The sequence below is a fragment of the Stenella coeruleoalba genome (assembly GCF_951394435.1).
Source record: "Stenella coeruleoalba genome assembly, chromosome: 9".
NCBI classification, from domain to species: domain Eukaryota; kingdom Metazoa; phylum Chordata; class Mammalia; order Artiodactyla; family Delphinidae; genus Stenella; species Stenella coeruleoalba.
This window is the reverse complement of record NC_137155.1, coordinates 72,324,235-72,346,249: the sequence shown is the minus strand read 5'-3', so window position 1 is coordinate 72,346,249 and position 22,015 is coordinate 72,324,235. Positions and strand designations below refer to the sequence as shown.

General features: G+C 37.2%; 2 protein-coding genes across 6 annotated transcripts in view; one reads left to right on the top strand and one right to left on the bottom strand.

The window, feature by feature from the left end:
• TFEC (transcription factor EC) overlaps nucleotides 1–22,015 on the top strand; it is a 667,358-nt gene that overhangs the window by 150,778 nt on the left and 494,565 nt on the right. The gene's annotated exons all lie outside the window — the stretch shown is intronic.
• CAV2 (caveolin 2) lies at nucleotides 2,442–10,359 on the bottom strand. The gene is made up of 3 exons (XM_079932646.1): nucleotides 9,818–10,359; nucleotides 9,293–9,480; nucleotides 2,442–4,852 (listed from the first exon to the last, which is right to left on the bottom strand). Exons 1-3 carry the CDS (start codon nucleotides 9,965–9,967, stop codon nucleotides 4,702–4,704), a joined length of 489 nt encoding a protein of 162 aa, XP_079788772.1. The 5' UTR covers nucleotides 9,968–10,359; the 3' UTR covers nucleotides 2,442–4,701.

Sequence of the window (22,015 nt, the reverse complement as noted above, 5' to 3'; positions counted from 1 at the left end):
AACAGGGTGCCTTCTTTTGCTCATTTGGCAGTAAACAGGGAGAAGAAATTGGGAAGATTAGCTATGGAAGCCGAAATTATTTTTATTCCTAAAACATATAACCTAGATATCTAGTATATCCTTATCTTCTGCTCCCTCCTCCTTCAATTCCTTCTCTTGTCCTCCCTACATACACATATACCGTGAAGGAAGGAAATATACCAAATCCTGATTTATGATAAGTTGCATTAGTGGTGCAACATTTTCATTGCAACACTACCTACTTTTTTTTTATCTGAAAGTAATATGTAATCTTGTAAAAATTCTTTAAGCTCTTGTTATCTTAAGTAAACATTCAAAAATGATGAAATTGCAAGCTAAAGAAACTGGGCCATTATTTATGTGATTTCTCCACTATGCTATTTAATTTGTCCTGGATTCAAGTGAGACAGTGTATGGGACTGTGTTTTCTAAAATGTAAAACTCGATAAAAACAATGTTTTAGTATAAATTTCAAAATGGGAAATAGGATAGTAAAAGAAATAGCAACATTCTAAAATGCCAGAGAGAATGTTTCCAAACCAGTTTTAAGTACTAGCATTTCCTACCCCTGAAGCCGTGAAAATAAATTTCAGGCAAGAAAATTGAGAGTAAAGATAGGCATTACCCCAAAAGATGAAATATACTTGATATGCTTTACATACATTTTCATTTTCCCAACTTAATGATTCATGAGTGAGAAAATGATGAGAAGGAAAATCTTATTAGGATCAGTACTTTTCAAACCCCTCATGCAAATGAAGAAAATTATGATGTCAAAATGTGATTCCCACTCCAGCTCTGCAATCATCCCAAATTTTCTTCAATTATTTATTCATGTAGTTGTTCATTCAGAAAATATTGATTGACCTCACTAAGTGCTTGGCACCATTTTAGAACCCCAGGAAACAAAGATGAAGTCATATTTTTGGTTCTCAAAGACCTAACCAGCAGTCTAGTGGGGTTATTTAACAGGGTTAGTTTTACCATGTGGTAAGTGATAATAGGGGTTTGTACAAGATTTTATATGAAGACATAGAAGAAGCACTTAATGTGGTGGGGTTCTGGAAACAGGAAGGGTTAGACAGGCCATGAGGGGAAGAGTGATGCTGCCATGGACAGGAGAGGGCTGGGCACTTCAGTGAGGGCTGCAGAAGATAGTTGCTGAAGACAACAGTGGGTTGATAGTGAAGGCCTTGTGAACACTGCTCAAGAGTTTGGATTTTATTCTAAGGGCAATGGCATATAATTGATAGTTTAAGCAGGGGAATGACATGGAGTCTTCATGAGATCACTTCTTTTTTGAAGGGGAAGATGGATTGGAAAAGATCATATTGAAGCTGGGAGTGAGACCAGTTAAGAGGCTGTGGCAACTAGGCAGGCAAAAGATGAAGATGGCCGTGATTATGGTGGTATAGCAGTGATTTGGGTAGAAAAATCTATAAATAAAATAAATTGTAATTAATTTAAAATAGAGTAACATATTATTGGGGGGAAACTGTCACAATAATAAAGACTTAGAATTGTTGTAAATCTAGGAATCCCTGTCATGAAGAATCAAAGCCACATACAGTCTCATAATTAACAGAACTGTGAAAAGTGAATGCATTAATTCCTGTGTTTATAGCATGCCAGTCCTTTAATTGATAAAAAATTCATGATTTTAAAAAATGCCTTTAAAAAAATTCCTGGACTGAACAGCAAGATTGCATATACATGCATGTACATAGCCAAGTCTTCATTCTACAGCAGTCACAGGAAACAATGAGATGGGACGCCCCTAAGAGATCCTTGAGTCTAATCCTCTCATTAAAGATAAGAAAACTGAGACCTTGAGATTAAACCATTTGCAGGAGGTGACACACCTCAGTAATGGCAGTGCTGAGACAGGAATCCAGATGCCTGACCTGGAGGGCAGGGCTCTTTTCACTAAACTCCAACAGCTTCCCAAGAAAGGTATTTAAATAAATTCATGGGATGTAGACAACTATTGAAAAGAGGGACTTTTAAGTTCTTCACAACTTTAAAGAGCACTTTAAAAAGCTAAACGCATGTTTTATTATTGGAGATTGGTCATTTTTCCAGATTAACTCACAACAAGAAAATCTATGCCAATATCAGCAACTACTTTTCACATATTGACTTTCCAAAAATAATTTTGGACTCTGGTCTGGCTTCATGGTACTGGTATGCAAGAACATGTGACTTATATTGTTTTATTTTCTTATTTAAAAAATTGAAAACAAAAATATGAGTTTATTTAGCATTAGCAAGATACTTTATTTCATGAAGAATATGAAGTATGGTTGGTTTAAGAACATGCTATTCTATCATATTCATCAAATGATAGAAATGTTTATAGGGAACCTCTTAAATGCTGGGAAAACAAAAAAGTTAAATTACCAATCTTGTAATTTTCCACAAATACATTCCTGAATAAGCAATAACTCATGTATTTTTATATATTATGAGTTTTTTAAATAAGGAAAAATTAGTTTTAAAATGTTCTTTATTGATGAGTTTGACATGTAGTAAAAGCAATAAACACATTTTATGAGTTTTTAAAAAGTTTATTATGGATACTGGGAAAGTCCCATCATCACCCACCTCTTCCCCACCCCCAAATAAAAGAACCAACATATTTGCACATGAAACCTGGATTCACTTGGTACAAAATTTCAATCTTTGAAATAAAATAGTTAATGGCAAATCTCAATAAAAAGTTATTTTGAAAATGATCAACGTTATTCAGAAATAAGGAAATCACATATTCTACGTTTTGCAAGTTAATAGGTTTTGTTATATGACTGTGTATATATTTTGGCTTTAAAACTTGCCAATAACTAGAAGATAGAAGCTCATGATTTATTTAAATAGATATTTTATTGATCAAATACATTTGCCCAATCAACATATCCAAATATTTTTTAAAAACATCTTAAATATAAGGTATAAAGTCATGAGACTTATTGACCTTTTTAACTAACTATATAGTAACATCTATATAGTCAAATGAGTAGTAATGCTTGAAGTTAATGATCATGAGAGTGTTTTCTAAGGATGAATGGCCTAAGGCAGCTTTGAAAAATCTCTTTTGTAGCTACCTTCAAAAGGATATGAGTTTCATAATCTGATCATTCATTTGCTTTGGTCCCCAATAGTATTCCAGTACAGTCATCCTGTATATTCACCAGCCTTAGAATTTGGGAAAATAAAATTAATCTTCATTGAATGAGGAGTTGTCCTCTATGAAGATATTCAAAGGAATGTTAATCCGAGTTCTAATAGTAATTCTGAAATTTGAGCATTTATACACTTTTAAGATATGCAAATTATAGTTAACCACTCACATCAGAGACATCTTTTGTACATGCCTATCATTTTGCAATAGAGATTTTTAAAACAACAGTGACTCATAACACTGAAATAGGACTCTACAGTTCAAAAATAATAAGAATAATTTTATACTGTGTAACAAGACTCATATTAGATAACATCTTGAAAGTTTGCAGCTGTTAGTTTTTAATTTATATATACGTAGCTCAGTAGCATGGACCCAGTAAATTGACAACTCTCCTGAAATTACTATGTGAATTACTGTAGTTGAAATTGTACTTAAGTGTCAGAAATAGCCTTTATTTTAAAATGTTATTAAATAGCAGCAATATTACTTGAAGGTAAAGCGAAACATTAATAGGAATGCAGAATACAGGTTTAATTTCTAATTACAAGACAGAAAGCATCTCCTAGATGAAATATCAGTTGGGTTTGTATTAAGATCACAGCCAGATAAACATCAGCCATAAAACATTTCAGGATTTTGCTTGGAAAAGTTAGAAAGAAAAGCCTTGTATATCTCTTTTCCATTCTATTACCAAAGAAGATGCATATGCTTACGTAATCAAGAGAGTGCAATCTCACCAGTGAAGTTCCTTGTGGAAGACACATTTACTCCTCCTATATATTAACTCAACAAGATAACAAATATAATGAGTTCTTTAAAGCAAATATAATGAGTTCTTTAAATCTGATTAGAGAAACATTTACAATAAGTACAAAATATACAGTAAATTGAAACATCTTGTTAAATATGCCTGTAGGTTAACTATGCCCTATTTAAAGGAACATACTTTCATGAATCTATTTTCACATTTGTTTTATCATATTTGAGAGCCCCTATCATCACTGTATACTTTTGTTACTGTAATTTCTAGAATCTTTGTATTATCTTATCTCTAAGTATCCCCATGACTTTACCTGCAAAGGTAATTTAAAAAGTATTACTTCCAAAGTAAAAGAAAAATAAGAAATTCCATATTTTTATGAGCAGTTGTACACAAAACTATTGTAGTGTTTGAGAGAAATGTCCCTTGATCATTATAGATTCATCATTACAAAATGTATACTCACATACTAAAGCAAGAACTGTCTGCCTTCAAAATTAAGTGTTGCCAACCTACTGAGTAATTCTGGTTATAAAGTTAGATATGAAATCCTTGGCTTTTAATATAGAAAAGTATTATTTGAAAAGATCTGAAAATAAACATTTCTACATGTGGTTGCCCATCTTAATAGCTTTCTTAATTTGAACGTTTGGGGAATTAACAGAACAGTAGTGCCTTTATGTTATAACAACAAAGAAGTATTACAGTATCCAAATCTCTGGACCTGGGGTCCAAGTATTCAGTCATGGCTCAGTTGCAGGCTGACAGAAGAGAAGCTGCGTCCTACGCTCCTACACAATGGGGCAATGACAACATCTGTCACGCTCTTCCATATTGTCTGCACTGAAGGCAGGACCATTAGGCAGGTCTTTACAAAAGGCATTATAATCCTGGAATGGAGGAAGAGAGATGTGTAAAGATTATTAGTGTTACCAAATAAGGCCACTGACTATTGCATATGCATGAAAAGATATAACAATGGCCCAGTTCACCTAAGCCGGATTAAGCATTTGAAACAAATGAACAGTGACCCACATCATGATAAGATGCACAGAAAATATGTTGCTTAAAAAAAATAAACAAGAATGTACATGATAAACACCAACATTCTTTCTATTGGTAGCAGGCAATCTAAAATAGTAAAGCAAAAGATAAACAAAATAGTAAATTTATATACCTGATCTCTGCCCCTAAACATTAACCTGCCTAAATCTTCATATGTCTCTGAGGTCCTACTTCCTGGTAGCTTTTCCTGTTGTCTCATCCCACTTCCTCCCCATTGGACCAGGCTGGGTTGGATACCCCTTTTTTGTGCATCTAAAGTACTGCAACAAACTTCTTAATCCTCAAATTTACCAAAAGATATCATAATGGATGCTAACTGCTTATATTTCTGTCTTTCCTATTAGAATGTAAGCTTTTTAAGTTAGGACATCCTTTACCCTTAATAAATGTTTGAGCTGAAGTGAATTTAGTATTCTCATATGCTTTATATTATTAATTTTCCACAGTAATTACACACACTGAAAAAGGTTGTGTAGTACAGTTAAAAGAGCCCTTCAATTATGTCAGAACTCTTAGACAAGAAAAACTAGAGTATCCTAAATTTATTTTTTCTTTATGCCTTTTCTTAAGATAACCACATATTTTCATATTTCTGAGGCTGGTTAATTTTTTCTGTAGTCCTCTGAATAATGTTCTTTGTCATAGTAATGCTTTTTGGGCACAAAAGTGTTTGTGAACTCTCAGGCATTGTTGGAGGGCTTCAATAGAATTTTTATTATTACTCGGGTGGGCACAAAGAAGTAAGGTTGATTTTCTTGGTTTACTATTAAAATGTGACTTAAATAAAGGTCTGTTGTATTTAGCCCAAAGTAAAGAGAAGATCAGGCATTTGAGTGATTGAGATATTTTTAGAATACTGAATTATTCATATTGACTGCCTGCATAGATTATATTTATCTTGTGTTTTGTTCCAAGTGCTAAAGACTTGAAGCAATTTTTTAAAGAAAATTAATTACTAGGTGTTTCAGAATTACATAGTTGAACAGAAACCTGAATGATAGCAACTTTTAACTTCTTATCCCATTATGTTTCTCACTTGATATGTGGCCTTGGGCAAATCACTACAAATTAAAGTAAGAATAGGAAATCTTATAGACCAGCTATCAGGATTAACACTTATTATGCATCCCTGACAGGTCCATATGATGCTGTCATTATAATGAATAATAAATAGAACTATTTTGAAGTCAGAATATATAATGAAACAATTATGACAAAATAATCTCAATTTGACTTAAGTTTAGTTTGGAAAGCTTCCTAGCCAAATTCACTTCCCTCAGAATATAATGCACTTTCCATTCTTTCTTAGGCTGAGAAATTTTCTTTCCCCTAACTCTTTAGATCTCCATGTCCTAAGAGGGAATTAAACACAGGACAAAAGTGCAGCAAAGTGCAATTGCCCACATTTGAGGACTCAGTTCATAGGATGTGGTGAACTCATTTTATTTTCTTCAAGTTGTTGTTCTCTCACTTTGGATCAGAGGATCCAGTGATCCACTGACAACAAACTTAAATTGTATTATCAACATCCCAGTTAGTTTCCTTTCTGAAACTCCAGGCAATTTGGAGTGACCCAAAACTTGGTTGGGGCTCTATGTGACCAACCAAATATTGCTTAAATAAATCTTATAATTAGCAAGATTATATATTTATCCATTGGATAATAAATCCATTAGAACTGGGACTTTTGTTTAGCTTTGTATTAACTATAGTTCCATAAGACTGCCTTGTCACAGCAATTTGCTGTATTAAAAAGTTTTCTGGGAAATGAGACTGCTACTACTGAATTTCCATCAGTTGGACCATTTATTTGAATTGCATCCCAGCAAAAATAAAAGGTAGAGGGGTCCACGCCACATTTCTTTGGTATGATCCACTTATGACCAATAACCTGTGGTTGCCAAATGGCATATACCTCAGTTTATGGTATGGACTCAAACCAATTCACCGGTCCCTAATGACCTGTACTTCTGGCCTAGGATCCAGCATCACCAGACTGAGTTCTGAGTGTTTTGTTTTTGTTGTTTGTTTGTTTAAATAATCTAAAGTCAGATCCATTGTGACCATGCAGTGTGGTTCAAAGAACTTATTACTGCATATTTTCATAGCTTTTATCACCAAGAAAAAAAGTTTACTCAAATGGGTTTGCTCTTCTATAAGGCCTCTCCTTGATCTGGTCTTATTGTGTCACTGGAATGTGATCCATTAATGATAAATCTATTTTATCAAGGTATAAACTAACTTTTAAACATTTTTGTTTGAAGTTATTCCTCTACTTGCAGTCACAGCTGCCTGATGACAAATGTATGACAGTTAAATATTAATGTCCCACATGAATGTAATTTGAAAAATAAGCTATAGTTAAGTAATACATTTTCTGTGGCTGAAAAGGAAGTGGTTTGATGATTCACCTCTGGAAGCACTACACAAAAAACATCTCCCATTCTCAGGAGAGCCAGGTGGAGAGAAGCATCATTTGGTTAATTGTAGTTTTACTTATATCTCTCCGCCATTTAGTAAATGGAAACCTTTTTGTTGTCAGTTATTCCACAAGTGCTTTAGGAAAGCCTAGCTTTGTTGACTGGCACTCTATGTTTCCAAATAGCTTCATAGCCAACATTTCACAATATGTTATGTGGTCACTCAGTTTTTCACATTTTGGAAGGTGAGAAAATGGACATAGAGTTTAGATGACTGGTTTTATTCAATTAGGAATCCAAAATTTTATGCACTGACTTGGGCATCTTTAAAAAAAATTCATGTGCTAATGTCAAAATATAAGCTTAACTATATATATCCTTTGTTGATCTGCTCATGTAAGCAGGCAAAGATTTTCATTCCTCTGGCAGTTTTCTGGCACTTTCAATATAGTTTAATTGTTTACAGTTTTTAGTGATCAAATTAAATTGATGTTTGTTATTTATCCTTTACTTGTTGGGTGAACTTCAATTTATCCTTTAAAAGCCTTTGTAGACCCTTTTCTTTTTAAAAGCCTTCCCTGTGCTTCCCTCCTCCACAGATCTAGCTGGGTTGTCCTCAGCAGCCACCTCTGTACCTAGCCAGTTGTCCTGATGTGCTGTGAGTAAGCTGAAGGCAGATCTTGCATCTTATTCATTCTGGGCCCAGTGCCCAGCACAAACTAAGCACTCAATAAATTTTCTTGGTTGAACTAACTAGCTAGCTAACTGACTAAAGAAATTGATTCAGATGGTAAAGGGGAATGGAGAACAATTTCATAACTTCTAACAATGAACACAACATGTATTAGGGTGTGGCAATACCATATAAAGTGATTATGAAAGACATGGAGATATCTGGGGTTATACATTTCTGCAGGACTGCCCTAAAAGACAAGCTTGGCAATTGTTGCCATACAGGGGATAATCTGAATGTTCTTCCTCTCAGAATAAAGTGGACATTTTTAAAAACAACAATAACAAAACTTCTTGGTAAAATATGACATTTCCTTTTAAATTTTTTAATGCTTAGAAATGTTCTCTATAGCTTTATGATGCATTTCGTGTGTGAATAAAGTTACTCAAAATGTCCCAAAATGTCCAATAGGTTTCTATATTTATTTCCCCTTTTACTAGATGCCACTCCTGTTGGTGCCTCATAGGTGAAAAAGTAACTTGGAAGCCTTCTCATTTCATTATCCTGCAGTTTGAGTTTCATTCATTTGTGCTGGGGACCCCTTCACCTTAACTGCACACATCTTGCCTCTCCTCTGTTCTCATCCTTGCCATTTGCCAGTGACAGGATTGGAGCTGCCTCTCCATAGCACTGCTTAACCAGGTCTGACATCCCTCTGCAATGATACTGTCACTGGCATTCTGCTCAGAGATCTCTTTTGTTTTACCCCAAGCACGGGTGGTGACTGAATAAAAGGTGATGAAAGAAATAAGAGCCCTGCCCAGAACCATGGGCACAAGTCAAAACAGGGCCCTATGAGAGAGCAGCCTGTGGCTGGAAGCATGGCTTCCAGATCTCCACCTCCACAGTCAGCTGGGCTATAGCATTTGAAGGAAGATCACACCCGTGGACAGAGGGACCTTCCTTCTTCTGTTTAAACTCCTAACCCAACCTACAATTCTAAAGAAAGCACACTACCCTTCAAGGCCTCCCAGTTCTTCTACTGCGTTCAGAGATGATGCGCCTTCTTTCGCCTGCAAGCCGGCCTGGGAGAAGGGGAGGGCAGGGGGCAGGTGGCAAAGAACATTCCTACGTTTCAGAAAGCCGGCCCACCCCAGTGTGCCCCTTCTCACCAGATGTGCAGACAGCTGAGGATGGCAAAGAGAATTCCCGCAGCGAAAGCCAAGGGAATGGCCAGGAATACCGTCAGGAACTTGTAGATCACGTATTTGCTGATTTCAAAGAGAGCGTGGCTGCAGATCCACACTTTGTCAGAAGAGTGCGTAGACGCGGGCTCTGCAATCACATCCTCGAATCCCACCTGCGGAGACAAGACTCAGAGATCCTGAACTGTCGCCCAACCTGCCTCTCCAGGATACGGGAGAGCTCGGGGTGGGAGAAGCAAGAAAGAAAGACTTGGCTGCGGTGCCCCACCTTCTCTTAGGGTCATGGTGGGCGGACAGGAATTTGGCTAAGAATTCCTGGCTACTCAGGCGGCCCCACAGAGGGAATCCGGATCCCGTACCCTGCGGCGCTGACCCAGTGGCGAGGGTGGGAGTTGGGGTCGGAGCAAGTTAGAGGGGGCACCCCCACTCCCAGGCCTTAGCGGGGACTTGGGTCAGCCTCAGGTCCAGGGTAGGGCCCGCCCCAGGCTTCACCTTGAGATGCGAGTTGAGCCGGTGGGGATCTCGGTCGCTGCCTGGATCCACGAACTTCTCGGGGTCGGCGTAATCTACGCTGCTGTGGCGGCTGTAGGAGTCCTCGTCCATGAAGAGCTGGACATCCGCCTTCTCGGTCTCCAGCCCCATCTCAGCGCTTGGTGCGCGGCAGCTGCAGCCCGGCTGGCGCAGCGCGGCTCCCGGCCCGCGCAGCTTCGCCTTCCCGTTGCGCTCGGCCCCGCCCCGCCTCTCTTCGCCTCGCCTCTCCCAGAGCGGCCCGGACGGCGGTAGCTTCCCGCTGCCGGCTTCTGCTCCCGGGCCCGCGCGGCCCGAGTCCCGCCCCTCGGCCCGGCCAGGGGGCGGGGGCCGAACGCAGCCCGCGAGATGGCTCCCTCCCCGCGCACCCTGCCGCCCGTCCCTGGTCGGGTTCCAGTCCGGCCCAGGCCAGGAGAGGGATCAGGGGGATGTCCAACCAGGCAGATCCCGGCCCTGCCCAGGTGGGCGAAGCGCGTCTCGGGGATGAGGACCCGAATTCGGCCCACAAGGGGCAGGAAGGCTTCTTGGGTCACATTGGGGCAGGAAGGCTTCTTGGGTCACATTGCACGACACCTAGAACTGTATGTGTAAGAGCCGGCAGGTTGACCCAGGGATAACGGACACACTGCAGCGAGGCAGCTTGGTGGTTAAGAGCGTGGAGGTATCGAATATGAAGGCCTGTGTTCACCTGTAGGCTCTACTGTTTACCTTGTGTGCTCCGGAGCGAGGTACCGAGCCTCTTGGAAGCCTCCTTATAAGGAGCTGCCTCCTTGTAAAATGGGAGCAGTGGTGCTTGCTTCACAGTGTTGTCCCGTGAGAATTAAATGAATTAATTCAAGTAAACCTCTTACGTGGTCCCTACACACAGTACGCTTCCAATCAACGTTGTTACTGCTGCACTGTGAGATAAGCAGCCATAACACACCTGAATGCCAGGCAACCTTGCAAGTGCCAGGGGACCCCGCAAGCACATCAGCTCTTCAGCTATCCCAGTACCCAGAGTATGTGAGTCAGCTGGAGGCACCATGAGAATATGAAACTTGGTACGTGAGCCTCCTAACCCCTATGGGTTTGCATCTTCAGACCATAAGGGGAGGTCTGATTTTTTTTTTTTTTCCACTCTCTCTCTAAATTATAACTTACTTTTCCTTTGGATCAGATCCTGTTGAAAGATTTCAGGTATCTCTAAGATGCAGTCACATCTGCAACTACCTTGTAGGAACCATGTAAACAAACCCCTATCATAAAGCCACACTGCAGTAGATGAACCAGCCTGTGAACTACTCACACAAACGCTTTCAGAAGGGAGGAGCTTGCACGTTCATAAAGGGTTTAAGGTCTGGTGGACTTACACATGGGGGAGGAAAAGCACCTAGTGAAAATTTGCTGAAAGCAAAATAATGAGTCCTAGACTTGAGGGGGTGCCTGCAGCTTGCTCAGAGCCTAAGGCATAGTAGGCACCCCGTAGGTATTGCTGAATACAGGAACTCACTGCACATATCAAATCCCCTTGTGTGAACTAGATTTGAAGAATTACTTCTTCTGAAAGAAAAAGACTATTTTTGAAAATATACGAAAAAACAGCAGGATCCGAATTGGAAAAATACTTTGGAGCCAAAACTCAATAGTCTAATAATTAAATAAAAAGTTTACGTACTGCTACTACTGCGTATGGATGGCAGTGTTGTAACGCTGTAGAGTGTTAACATAGTTGAATGTTATGCAAACTTTGCTCCTTCTCTCCCAGAAGTGGTTCTGCTTGCCCATTCCCTTATTTCTTATTTTCTTTCCCAATTTTATCTATGTTCAATTAATTCCAAAGTGATGACTTAGACATTCTGCTTATTGCTTTTTCTATATTTCTCTACTTCCTCTATTCACCAACGCACACTTGACTCTGAGAGTTGGGACTTTTCTAGAGTTGTTGCCCAACAACTGTTTATCAAAGTGAATAGAAAAATTAATCCTTAAGGAAATCCGTTATATCAATTACCAGGAGATGGAAAAGAAGAGAGAGTTTACAGCTAAATAACATTTTGTACAAACTTATTTTCCTCAAACTTAAAATTCAAGTTTCAAGTTTAAGATTTCCAGATGTTTCATCCAAAGAAGAAAGTCATTCCCATAGTGCTAGAGTGGGCTTAAGCAGTGGCTGAAAATCTGGCGTTAGGGCTTCTTTCCTTATCCTTCTCTGTCCTCTTGCCACATTTACATTTCTAGTGGGATTAGTAAGACATTTGCAATAGTTATCACAAGTAATTGACTCATTTTTTCAGGTGGCAGGGAGAGGAGGCCAAAAGGAAGGTAAAATTAACTTGGTTTTAATGGGATAGCTTATAGATTCATTTGTAAAATGGTAGGTATCGATGAAAAAGTGTCTCTAAAACCTAAGTTAAAAGAAACTCATCCAGACTCATCTAGATTTGTTGTATTTAATGTGGAGCTTAAAAGAGAACAATTTATTTGTCCATTTGTTTACAAATTTCTCTCTCCCCCACCCCTTCTCCTTTGGTAACCATAAGTTTGTTTTCTATGTCTGTGGGTCTATTTCTGTTTTGTATTTATTTAAGTTCATTTGTATCTTTTTTTTTTTCAGATTCCACATGTAAGTGATATCATACGATATTTGTCTTTGTCTGGCTTACTTCACTTAGTATTAATCTCTAGGTCCATCCATGTTGCTGCAAATGGCATTATTTCATTCTTTTTTATGGTGAAGTAATATTCCATTGTATATATATACCACATCTTTATCTATATAACTATCAATGGACATTTAGGTTGCTTCCTAATCTTGGCTATTGTAAATAGTGCTGCAGTGAAGGTTCTTATTTGGATGAAATTCTTGTCCACCTCACCATTCTAATACATAAAATTTTTTGAGATGAGCTGTAACAATGATTTTGCTTATCTTATTAGTAAATGCTTAGAAAATCTTAGCTACTATTGTCCTCAAGGAGTTTAAACCAGAGTGATTACCACAGCAAGTAGTATCCTGCTTCCTCTAAGTGGGAGATCTACCAGAAAAGGGGGAAGAGAGGAGGTGGGCGGGAGCTAAATGGCTGAGCACTCTCTAGGATCTTCCATACCACAGAATAACTCTCCAGTAAGCTCTCTTTAATTTTTTAAAATTGCCCTATAACCCAAGGAACTAAAAAATTTCATAACAAATCCCATACCGGTGCATTTATTTTCTGCACTGGTACAAGAGGGCTGATTTTCCAATGGTTATTAATATATTTGAAGAATAACAACTTGATAATGTATTAGTATTTTTGAGTAGGATAGTTTATAACCATTTTGTTCGTCACCTTTCTCAGCATAGTGTCTAAGAAAGAAGGTTATATTTCTGGTTCCTTGAAAATTGTGTGTGAATACTTTTATGAATAAAAATATCTATTTTTCTCTTCAGTTTTTAAATTTTTTCCAGATCACATATGTATATATATATATTCCCTCTGTATGCTTACATACAACTTTAGGCAGGTTCTGTTCAAACGACCTTTGTGAAAACTGGTTATTAATGAAAATAATGACTTCTTGATTTCACTATTATGGTTTGATCATATTTAAAGCATTTGGATTAGGCAGGGTTTCTCAGCTTCAACACTATTCATATTTTGCACCAGACGATTCTGTGTTGTGGCGACTGTCCTGTGCATTGCAGGATGTTTAGCAGCATCCCTGGCCTCTACCCTCTAGAGGCCAGTAGTACTCACCAGTCGTGAAAACCAAAAATATTTCCAGACATTGCCAAATGTCCCCTGGAGGCCAAAATCACCTTTTCCCTCCTTTCCTGGGGTGAGAACATTGGATAAGATACTGCTGAAACAGGTCTTCATGTGAATGGGAATAATTAAGCTCCAGCTGTCTATTTACAAACCCATGCTTAAAGCTCAGAATTGTAATACCAATTTGTCAGAAACTCCAGGGATTTTTAAAATTAACCTTAAGGATACTTGTTTGCCCTGTAAAAATTTCAGAACTTATTATCATCAGTTAAATTGCAGATTTTCAATATAATGCTGGTATTATTTGAGGGATGTACATATACCTCATTAAGAGACCAAAAAGAAACAACTGCTAGGCCCTATCTACCTTGCAGCCTCCTACATTTTCCTTACAAAGGCCAGGGCTGTTTGAATGATTATAGCTGGAAAAATGAGATTTGGGGACTTCTTGATTCCATCTTAAGGCTGTAAAGCTTAGTAATTTTTGACACTCTTCAGCACTTTTGCAAGCTTTAGGTGACCTTAACTGAGAAGTTCATGGATTTGTTGGTGGAACAGCTAGATGGTTGCTTACCAAGTCCTTTAAGCATCCCTTCCCAGAATTGTTTGCTGGCAGCAAGGCAAAGCCTGAGAAATTTGGAAGACCTGCAGTATCTTGCATGAGTCATTCTCTTTGTGGATAGTGGGCTTTGCATAAACTTCCCTCCATAACTTCCTGTCCCGTACTCCATCTTCATTCATGTATCTTTTCATCTTCTCCCCCCTTCACCCCTACTCTCCAATTATCCCCTCCCCAGGGCCCCCACAAAAAAGTTTAAGGGAACAGATAAAAAATGTCTGTTATTAAAATTATTCAATAATTAACTTTTGTGGACTGGTGCCAGAGAGTTGTATGGTATTTAATAAAAGCTTTTTCATTTTTTTTCTTACCTATCACTTGTTTCTGTTCACATTTTGGGTAAAATTAGCCTTTACCAGCAAATTCTGAGTGAACCAGCAAATTCTGAGTTTAGTATTAACGCACAGTAGCTAGTTTGTAATTGTTGCCAGCTTAATCTTCTGGCTGTTTCAAATAGTACCACCTCTGGCCATAACCTCTTTTCATACACAAGAATTTCCAGAATTAACTTTTGTTTGGGAATACTTAGCTATTAGAAATAGACGAGGAAGAAGGTACACTCCTGAAAAGTCTATATTCATGACTAGAACCGATAGGATCGTCATTCTATTCTCATTCAAAACAATGCATGACAATTAATTTTGGATTTTTTTTATCCTGTCTTCCATAAATAAAGGATGTTCCTGTTTAATCTTTTGAGCATCCCATTGATTTCTGGCATACTGTATGTATAAATAAGACATCTCCCCAGGACTTTGGTATTTTATCTTTCCAGAACATGAAGTAGGCACTAAGTGTTGGTGAGCACTAACTTTCAAATGAAACTCTTATTAAGTACAACTTCCTCTACATTCAAATGGGAACATATTTCTGCATAGTTAAATGTTTTTCAAATACCAACTGAAATGTGCACAATAAGATTACTAGTTATCAAAACAAAAGATCAAGAGGTTGTTTTCTTAATTTGGGGTTTTATTTTGGACAAAAAAATATTTTAGTTCAATTTGAAGCCTTTGTTTTCTCTAGTAATTCTTGTTTTTGCAAATGTTATTCTACTTTTCATTTAGAGTAAATGCCAACTTTTAAAAATGACAGTGAATTTACATTAGTCAAAAGTATGGGAAGTTTTTTGTCTGCTTGTTTTGTTTGTTAGTTTTTGTTTTTAATAAATTTTAGTCTTACTGCATATTTCCAAAAGAAGAATAAAGACAAAAACACAGAATGCCTTCTACCTGGTTCTTGTAAATTACTGCTTTGGTGTCTGTTAGGTGAACTTTAATTCTTGCGAGAGTCATCTGGGAGTCAAGAGCAAAGGGAGGGCTTCCCTGGTGGCGCAGTGGTTGAGAGTCCGCCTGCCGATGCAGGGGACACGGGTTCGTGCCCCAGTCCGGGAAGATCCCACATGACGTGGAGCGGCTGGGCGCGTGAGCAATGGCCGCTGAGTCTGCGCGTCCGGAGCCTGTGCTCCGCAACGGGAAAAAAAAAAAGCAAAAAAGCAAAGGGAATCCAATTGCCTGGGGCAGATGGAAGACTGGGCGACTGCCAAGGGGCTGGGCAGAAGAATTTTTAGATTATATTTTCCTATCAATAAATATCTGGGAAGAATTTTGTTTCCAGAGAGTTTACTAAAAGAATGTCTATTTTTGTTCCGTGGTTACATGAAACTGTAAGGCACATTTCTACACTACATAAAGACATGAAATAAATTAGTCAGTTCAGGTGTCTGTATCCATTCTTTCTGGGCCACTGGAGCCTAGTTAGACCCTCACTGCCTGCCAACTGCTTATTAACTTCCAGGTTCCTTGTTAGAATAGGGAGAGGATTGGATCCAAATATAGATTTTAAAGTTACTTTATTAAATTCATTACCAGTAGGACTATTGACATTCTTGTATGTCTGAATAAGGTAATTCTTCTCTAGTTAAATAATTACTAAATGAATAAATGTATTATTTCAAAAGCAACTTCAGTAGATGTTTGCATTTTCTTAAAAAAAAAGATAGGAATTCTTTGAAGCATTCAGAACATTCTCATCATGCTAACCTCAAGAGAAACAACAAACTTCATTGAAATATACACAGTTTCCTGTAACATCTGTATTTATGTCACCATCTCACTTTGGGGATATGATAACAATTATTTACCAGATAGGTAGAGTGACTATTTTCCCCTTAATAATAGTAAGTGAATATAAAAATCTTGCTTCTCACTTATTATCAGTCTATATATATTCACATAATTACACATTTTACTAACAAATACGCTTTTTTTCCTTTTTAAATAATATTATGGTCATTGGAAGCTCTTGGATAAACAAGTCACTGAAAATAAACTTAGATAGTAAAACACTGTGGTCCTGAAAAACTGCACACTACTTTATTTGGAAATAGTAGAATTTGCAGAATGTTGCTGTAAAGGGCATGCTACTCAAATTACTTGGTTCTGAAGACTCTTACTATGAAAGCAAAGTATTTTCTGAAGGAGTAGAGCACAAATAGCTAAATGTTTGAGCCAAAAAATAGAGTTATTATTTTACTGTCTTGGAAAAGCGTATCCAATTTCACCATGTATGTATTGCAAGTCTTTTTTATTAAAAAGATAGCATAATAGAAGAAGCAAGAGGTGACAAATAAAAACTGTTTAGGCTTAAGTTATTTTTAGCTATAGGATGCTGATAATCTATAAGAGTTGGACTGTCCTTTAGGAAAAGATTAAAATGCAGTTAAATTTCTTTTAGGTGTAGGGAGATGTTTTGGGCTATTAAAACCTACTTTAGAAGTCTACATTCCTGCCATGGATCTTATTTTCCCCTAAGTTTCTTCAGTATTTTCTTGTTGGTTTGTTTTTTCCTGCCAGAGAAAGAGCTTCCATGACAGAACTGTTTTCCTTTTTCTCCCCTTTCTTCCTCTCCTTCCTCTCTCTTTCTTGCTCTCTTCCTTTTCAAAGTGTTATTTTCCCCAGTCACAGTCTTACTAACAATATCTCAGGGTTGGGAAGAACTTTAGAGGTTCTAGACTAATGATCACCCATCAATGAATCTTCATAAGTGGCATACAGGCTCTGTTGGAATAGTTAGCAATGGGGAATTTATAAAGCAACCCAATATGGTTGTTATAACATTCTTCATCATATGTGCCAGGGTCATCTATCTACCTAAAATTCTCCCTCTCTCCCTCCCTTCCTCCCTTCCTTCCTTCCTATTCCTTCTTTCTATCTCTTTCTTTCTTTTTCTTTATCTCTCTATCATCTTCTGACTTCTACAGATAAAAAAAAGTGTGAAATGTCAGCTCTTGAAGTATTTGAAAGTAGTTTCTGAACACCAACCCCTGTCCCTACTGAATCTCTTTTCTAGCTAAACAGATTTATTTCCTTCAGTTGTTCTTCACGTGTCACTGTTACCAAATGCTTCTTATAATTTTCTTATTCTCTGGACCTGCTCCATATCTCAAAAACCACACTTAAAGTATAACACTTGGTCTGGGGTCTGAGCAGTGCAGGGTAGAGCAAGAATACTATATTACCTTCTTCATATTGGCCACTAGACTGTTTTGATGTTTTTGGCTACTCTCTCCTAGTGCTGATTCAAATTAATCCTATTGGATATTGAAATCTCTGAGTCTTTCATACTCATTTGTATTTTGGTTAGGTCACACTGCTAGTATGAAGTAATTAATGATTTGAATCTAAGAGGATGACTATATTATTCCTATTAAATAGTGTCATGCTTTGAGTTATTTTCTTATTTTTGACTGTTTTCAGTGTCTTAAATTACTGTTAAACCATGATTTTGCTTATACCTTTTTCCAGAGTCACTGATAAAATTTTGAAAAAAGCAGGGTTGAGAACCAAGTTATGAAGCATTCCAATTTAATGGCTATAAATAGAGATGATTTCTAAATTTATAGCTCTAGCTGTTGCTGTTTCCAAGCTTCAAATTCATATATCCTTCTGACAACTTTGACATTTCACACTTTATATTTCCAAAAAACTAGATGTTGATGTCCACCCCCATATCCAACCCTCTGGTCATTCTCATCACACAGTTGGTCAAACTCAAAAATTATGAGTCAGCTTTATTTTCTTCATTTTCTTCACTGCTTCCTTTCCCATCAAGTCTGTTAGTTCAATCTTCAAAACCAGTGCTTTCACTTTCTTCCATTTTCACTTCCCTTCCCTGGTCTAAGTTCACGTCTTAACTGAACCATCTCAACAGGCTCCATGTTTGATTCTGCATCCACTCTTCTCCCAGAAATTGCTTTCTCCACACAACAGCCAAAGGATCTTTTAATGTAGAACTACTACATGATCCAGCAGTTCCATTTCGGGTTATTTATCTGAAGAAAACAAAAACACTAAATCAAAAAGATATCAGCACCCCCATGTTCACTGCAGCATTATTTACAATAGCCATGACATGGAAACAATCTAAGTGCCCATCAACAGATGAATGGATTAAAAAACTGTGGCAAATATATTCAGTGGAATATTATTCAACCATAAAAAGAAGAAAATCCTGCCATTGGCAAAACATGGATGAACCCTGAGGACATTACGTTAATTAAAATAAGTTAGAGAAAGACAAATACTGTATGATCTCACTTATGTGTGCAATCTAAAAAGAAGAAATAGAACTTGTAGATACAGAGAAAAAATTGGTCGTTGCCAAAGAGGGTGGGGAGTGGATGAAATGGGTAAAGGGGGGCAAAAGGTACAAACTTTCAGTAATAAATAAATAAGTTCTGGAGATGTAATGTACAGCATGGTGACTATAGTCAATAATAATGTATATTTGAAAGTTGCTAAGAGAGTAGATCTTAAAAGCTCTCATCACAAGAAAAAAATGTGTAACTATGTGTGATGATGGATGTTAATTAGACTTACTGTGAAAAAATGCATAATTTAATGAATATTCTTGTTGAAGTATTTAATGAATATTCTTGTTACAAAGTACAATATATACACAGCTTAATATATATACAGCAATATATATATATATATATATATATATACCAAATCATAAATATGCAGCTCAATGAGTTGTCACAAGGAAAACATACCCTATAACCTCCACACAGATCAAGAAATAGAACACTACCAGACCTCAGAAGTCTCTCTTGCCATGTCTCTCACCAACTTCATTTCCTTCCCAAAGTAACTGAACTTTAACATGATGCATTAGACTTGCCTGTTTCAAATTTTACATAAAAAGAATCATACATAAAACTTTTTTTGAGTCCAGTTCATTTCATTAAACATGACTGTGAATAGTACATCTTTGTTATATAGAGGAGGAGTAGTTTTTTTCATTTTCATTTCATCTCATTTCATTGCTGTATAGTGTTTCATTATATGACTAAACCACAATTTATTTATCCATTCTAACGTTGATGGATATTTGGGTTGTTTGCTATTAAGGGCTGCTATGAATAATGCTGCTGTGAACATTTCTGAATATGTCTTTTGGTGCAGATATGGACACGTTTCTGCTGGGTTTATATCTAGGAGAAGATTCACTGAGTTAAAGGGTAATTTATGTTCAATTATAGTAGATACATCGAATTTTATAAAGTGATTATACTAATTTATACTCCCACCAGCAGTAAATGAGAGTTCTAGTTGCTCCACATCATCACCATGTGTACCTACAACTTTGAATTTAAATAGCAAAAGCATTGTAAGAATTAGATAATTCAGCAAGAATGAAGAAAATATTAAGATTGGCAACATCAAGAGTAAAAAGTGACATATCCCTGTGGTTATTTTAAAATCAGGAGGTAGATGAGAAGCAAACCAAGTACTGGTTTGAGACTGATACTCTTTCTGAGGGGTGGGTCACTGGAAACCATACAGGGGCCAAAATAATCAACCTAGCTAAAATGTCCCTTTGGGGAGTGGGAAATGAATTCTTATTCACTGTACTTGCTTCCTGGGAAGGGATAATATCAAGTGTTAGGGGAGTACCTTGCTTTTACAAACAGTCTTTTAAAATATCTTATGAGTAAGTGAGTTATTTTTCTACAAATATGTTGACACATCCAGTATTGCAATTCTTCATTTACATTTCCATGACTTCTTTATTTCTCTTGTCTTTGTTGTCTCTTCAGTCTAGTTGCTCACCTGGTTTTTATCTTCCTCAAACATCTATATTCCCTTTTAGCTTAACTTCATACCACTTTAAAAAAATATCTAAATCTGTAGCACATTTACAAATCTATAATTTTGATGTCCAGTAATGACAGTTGAGAAGTACTGATCTAATTCCTTGATGATCCTGATTAACCTTCATGGTGTAAAGACAGTGTTAGCATCTCAGGTCCAAACCAAAACATTTTTGAGAGTGAAAGGGGGGCACTGTTGATAATTATATTAGAACAACCAGCAAAGACAGAGATTGTCATGAGCAAATTGGGACCTATTGCCATCCGAGCTTGATAACAATCTTCAGATAATCTTGCCTTCCCATTTCCTGGTCTATGGATGGTGGACACTGTAATTTGGTTGCTTTAAAGGAGATCTAGGAAAGGAGAATCTGCCCCCCACCCCAAAGTATCATGTAGTAGAAAAAACATGAATTTAGGGTTAAGTTTTAATTCCTGTTCTAAAATCATTATCCATGTAGCTTTGTTACTCAATCTCTTTTATCCTTGGATTCTTCAATGAAAAATGCAATGATGTAAGAATGAACCAAAATGCCAGAGAAAGTGTTTAAGTCTGTCATTACCAGGAAAGATACTCAATACATATTACTCTTCAAAGGGAGTCAATGCTTGCAAATAAGAAGGTAATCAAAGGGAGAGGAGGTGGCCTCATACTGAATACGGTCCAATTCTCTCATCCAACGTATAACTCTTAATATTGTATGTATCTTTCATATTTTTCTCCAAATACTTTTATATTTGTTTCTAAGAACTGTCCTGTGGTAAAGGCAGGGCAATTTTTATTATACCCATATTAGAGACAAAGAAGCAGAGGCTCAGAGATGTTCATAGTTTTGACAAAATTGCCATGGTTATTAAATGTTAGGTCCAGGATGTAAACTCAGGTCTCTTGCATCTTGGTCTAGGACTTTTTTTTTAACATGTCTGGCTCTTCCTGCCTTTTTCAGGTGCATGGATGGGTAATTAATTAACTATGGTCCCCAGGCTTGAGATAAGACACTGGTTTGAAAGAAACCATTTAATAAAATATTTAAGGTATATTTGCTTGTATGATATGCTTTGCTTTATTTTTTGACACGAGTGAGGTGTTGATTATAGTTCTGGAAGCAGCTAAAGGATAAAAATCACTAACTTTTTATTATTTGCATATGTGTCACACATTTTATGGTTATTCTAAAACAAGTTCTGCAGTTGCTTTTCCCTGAATACTAGAAACACCTCAGATATTTTTCCATCAACCGTCTATTCAGTGAGAGTATTATGCTCTGGGAATGCTGATATTACATCCAAAATACAATTAATAATTTCAATCTGTGATATAAAGCACATAAATTATTTCAAAGGCAAATGAAAAATAAATCAGGGCCCGACTATGTTTTAGCATTATTTTCCACCACATTCTTCAGCTGATAGTATGAGAAAGCTAGAGTTAATCCTAAAACCTTTGGAGCTTAATAGTCAGGACATTGCTATTCAACAACAAAAGAAAGAAGGGGAAACAGATGGACAATGTTCCAAATCAATGGGAGTGGCTCATGCTTCTTCAAGGGGAGTGGACTGACCCTGAGCACAGGGTGGGATGGGGCCACCCACATGGCTGCAGGTTCAGCCCAAATAGTTCTAAAGTGCCTCAGAAAACACTGGACTAAAAGAGT